The 4,887-nt window shown below is 28.1% G+C and overlaps 1 protein-coding gene across 1 annotated transcript; it reads left to right on the plus strand.

Moving 5' to 3' along the window:
• Positions 1-3,766: 3,766 nt before the first annotated feature.
• LOC140433859 (uncharacterized) lies at positions 3,767-4,390 on the plus strand. Its single transcript, XM_072521836.1, has one exon. The coding sequence runs from the start codon at positions 3,767-3,769 to the stop codon at positions 4,388-4,390; it is 624 nt and encodes a 207-aa protein (XP_072377937.1).
• Positions 4,391-4,887: the final 497 nt, after the last annotated feature.

A 4,887-nucleotide genomic window follows, 5' to 3' on the forward strand; every position in this document is an offset into this window, starting at 1 on the left:
ATTAAGTTGGGGAAAAATTAGATCTATGATTAGATTTATTTTTAGAAAAACTGATATATCTATTATCATTTATCATGATATACTAACAAATCCTGAACCTGAGGAAATAACTACAATATTACAAGAGAATCACACTAGTCCTACGGCTGGACACTCTGGTTTTCATCGGACATACAATCGTATAAAAAAACATTTCAAATGGAATAATATGAAAAATGATATTAAAAACTTTATAAAAACCTGTGAATCTTGTCAGAAAAATAAACTCGTTAGAAAAAAATTCGTAAAGCCCATGGAGATAACAACAACAAGCTCAAATCCATTAGAAAAAATATTTTTAGATATAGTAGGTCCTTTACCTTTAACCGAGTCAGGTAATAAGTTCATATTAACATTACAAGATGACTTAACAAAATTTTCTCAAGCTTATGCAATTCCGAATCATGAAACCAAGACTATCGCTGAAAATCTGGTTCGTGGATTTATTTGCAAGTTTGGAAAACCCGATATAATAGTTACTGATCAAGGCCGAGATTTTACTTCCAAATTATTTTCTCAAATCGCCAAGCTTTTTAAAATCAGACATATAAATTGTACTGCTTATCATCCAGAATCAAATGCTGCATTAGAAAGGAGTCACGCTACTTTAGCAGACTACCTTAAACATTATATTAAAGCTGATCAATCCGATTGGGACGAATGGCTAGATTTTGCTATGTTTTCATATAATACAACTAATCATACTTCAACCAAATTCACACCATATGAACTAATATTTGGATATACACCTAATCTACCTAGCAGTATAATACGACCAGTAGAACTCAAATATACATATGAAGATTATTTAGATAATTTAACACTTAAGCTTAGAAAATCTCATGAGTTAGCAAAAACGAATCTATTAGAATCTAAAGTAGTCAGTAAAAAATATTATGACCAAAAGATTAATGACACCGTTTTCTTAGAAGGACAATTAGTATATCTCCAAAATGAGCAAACAAAGAAGGGTCAAACCAAAAAACTTACACAAAATTATAATGGACCTTATAAAATTCTAGAGATAAATTCTCCTGTCAATTGCACAATTTTAGTAAATAAAAAACCAATAAAAGTTCACATGAATAGATTGAAACATGCTTTTGTTTCAGGTATGCAATAATATGGCTGACAAATAGTGAACAAATTCACAAGAAATATACCAATACTCCTATCAACAAATCACCTGGAATCTATTACGAACACATAAAAAATGTTCAATTTATTGAAACTCATTGGAACATATTAAGTCATATTCCTTTACAACCTTTTACAGACAAATTAAATTTTGTAGATCTCACCTATCAAAAAACATTAAGACTGTGTCAAAACAAATCAGTTCTTATTGAATTACGATTATGCGATACTTCACTAAAACTCTTAGGACAAATCATACCTAGACTCTTTCAAGATGAACAAACTTTAAAAAACATAATTCTGCATGAACATTTTAGACCAAAACGCGCTCTATTTAATGCAATTGGATCTGTTTTCAGGACCTTATTCGGTACCTTAGACAGTGATGATGCTGAAAATTTCAATAATGCTATTAACAAAGCTGAAAGTAACGAAAATCATCTTCTTGATTTACTAAAACAACAAATTCATGTAGTAAAAGCCACGATTGCAAATTTTAATAACTCTATTACAAATCTAGACCGAAACAAAGTGATTTTTGATAAAAATTTTGAATCAATTACCAATTACACAGATAAAATGAATAATAAATATTTTAATTTAGATTTAAAACAAAAAATTGAAGAACATTTTACCTTACTAACTTTCTTTATAACAGAATTACAACAAGAATATTCTACTTTAATAAACGTTATTCTATTTGCAAGAAATAATAACCTTCATCCTTCTGTTATAACACCTGAGCAACTAATTCAAGAATTATCTAAAACGGTAACGCATTTACCTAGTACATCGACTTATCCATTTCCATTGACTATCGATTATGCTCATAAATATTTCGATATCATTTTACTTAAATATATATATTTTGATAACAAGATTTTAATTACGGTTAGTATACCTTTGGTTAGTAATACTCCTTATTCTCTTTTTAAACTAATATCTCTTCCTATAATTCATCCAACATTAAAGAGACTTACCTTTATTCTTCCATCTGTCAAATATCTTGTTCTTTCAGAAAATAGAAACATTTATGTTACTATTGATACATTAGAAGACTGTTATTCATTAGATGAAGAAAAACTTATTTGCAAAAATCCTGATACTTTCCGATTTACACACACTAATCCAATTTGTGAAACTGAATTGTTAACTTCAATAACAAACATACCATCTAGTTGCGATACTCGTATAATTCAAACAGAATATGAAATTTGGCATAAATTAAACAAACCAAATTCTTGGATATATGTTTTACCCAAACCAACAGATTTAACTTTAAGCTGTCAGACTAGTACGCCAATATCTATTGTTCTTTCAAACACAGGTATTTTTTCTACTTCGAATAATTGCAAAACTTACACCGGATCAACTATTTTGATATCTGTCTCAAATCCAAAAGAAAGTAATTTTCAGTCTATCATTCCAGATTTATCCCTTCCAGAAGTCTGTTGTGATGATATTAAGATAAATAATGAATCCAAATTACACCTTGTTCCCTTACAATTAAATAATCTCGATCGAGATGCATTAAATTTAGCAAGCCATAAACTAGATAATTTAGAGAAAATGACCTCAGAAACAAATATTAATTTTTCAGACACAATAAAAAATAGTTCTTATTTCACTTATGCAATCTTATTTTTGATAAAATGTATGTTACTTTATATTTTATACAGGATAATTAAATATTTTTACCGACGATTTCGTAGAAATCCGTCACATAGTTGTCAACAAATTACAAATTGTTTAACACTAAATATATGTCAAAGTAAACGAAAACATGTACATGAGACAGATTTAAGTATAGATTGTAAACATAATAAAGACAATAATTATAGTGAATCCAAAAAGTGTGAAGAGACTAGTTTCACAGAGACTACACCGATAAGACGAAGTGAAAGACTATCGAGACTAAAAGAAACTATTTAAATGTGTTAAAATAAAATAATAATGTATACAAATGTTTTATACCATTTAAATGAAAATTCATTTTACAATTATTTTCATTCTTACAAAAGGAGGTGTAATGTACCTACCTACTCACATGTAAGATAATTAAAGTATCTATGTATTTCTATATAGTTTTTAGTCACCTGGTATATGTTATTTACAATTATGAAAAGTTCTCATGTATAATCACTAATAATTATTTGCTGTTAGAAATCAGAATCAATACTCTTCATAAATATTTTCCTATTTAGAATAAATAAGTTTCGCTAGTTTATTTACCTAATACTTCGTATCTATGGAATAATAATAATTTATTTCTCTTATTTCTTTGTTCGATAAGCTATCCGTATTTGCTATTTTAATATTAATATTTGAGTCCAATCTCTTGTACTCAAATCCATCCAGAAACATCGTTAAATAATTGTAGATAACAGAACTTATATATTCATAGTTTTAAGAAATAACAAGCAGAGTGTAATTTTCATCCTCTAATATAATAAATTTATACATGTCAATATATTCTGTTTAATTCCAAAACAAAGAGTTAGTCCGGAGAAGAAATAAACGCATAGTATTCCATAACAATAACACTCTAGAAGTAATTGATGTTCCGTATAGGAAACTTATAGGTAGTCTTATGTACATAGCAACTACATCTAGACCGGATATTATGTTTGCTGTTTCATATCTTAGTAGAGTACTTGATAAACCTTCACAACAAACTTGGAAAGCAGGAAAAAGAGTGTTGCGTTATTTGAAAGAGACACAAAAGTTTTCATTGACATATAAAAAGAAACCATGGGAACTAGTTTGTTATTCAGATTCAGATTGGGCATCAAATAAAATTGACAGGAAAAGTATTACAGGATGTATTGTATTTTATTGTGGGAATCCAGTTTCGTGGTTATCCCAGAAACAAAACTGTGTTGCTCTTTCAACTGCAGAAGCTGAATACATAGCTGCGGCTACCTCAGCTCAAGAATTGATTTACTTAAAAGGTATTTCATCTGACTTTAATGTACAAGGTAAATCAAAACTTTTTATTGATAATTTAAGTACAATAGCAATGTGTCAGTCCTTTGAAAATTCTAAACGTGCCAAGCACATTGACATTAAAGAGCATTATATAAAAGATTTAGTTTCAAAACAACTGATATGTATTGATTATATTTGCTCTGAAAATAATTTGGCAGATATATTGACAAAGCCTTTATCTAAAGAAAAATTTTGCCATCTAAGGTCAATGTCAGGCGTTTCTTAACTGATGTAAAAATATTGATATATATATATATATATATATATATATATATATATATATATATATATATATATATATATATATATATATATATATATATATATATATATTTAATTGATTAGATTTAAGCGATTTTTCCTCCTAAGTAATGTATTAAGTTCAAATCGAGGATGAGTGTTAAGAATAGGTTGGTACATAGTGTGACAGTGTAGGTTGACGGAAGTCCTGATGAATGACTGCTGTCAACGTCAACAAATATTTGGTATCATGGTACAATGAATACACAAGGTATGATACATAATGTTCCAAAATCGGTTCGCTTTCGCGCATGACGTAGTCAAGATCGCTTATTCCCGCAACATTTGAATGTAGTTGTATAGGAAAGACTTTTAATTTTAAGTTTTTTTATATAATTTGGCTAATTTAATTATAGTAATTATAAAGAGATGATAAAATTATGTTATTATAGTATTTATCCTTTATAAAACATAGATATCCTT

This window comes from Diabrotica undecimpunctata, chromosome 1, assembly GCF_040954645.1.
Source record: "Diabrotica undecimpunctata isolate CICGRU chromosome 1, icDiaUnde3, whole genome shotgun sequence".
Taxonomy (NCBI): Eukaryota; Metazoa; Arthropoda; class Insecta; order Coleoptera; family Chrysomelidae; genus Diabrotica; species Diabrotica undecimpunctata.

What these genes read in the sequence shown, in the direction of transcription:
- LOC140433859 (XM_072521836.1), top strand. Translation starts at nt 3,767, where the DNA reads ATGTACATAGCAACTACATCTAGACCGGATATTATGTTTGCTGTTTCA.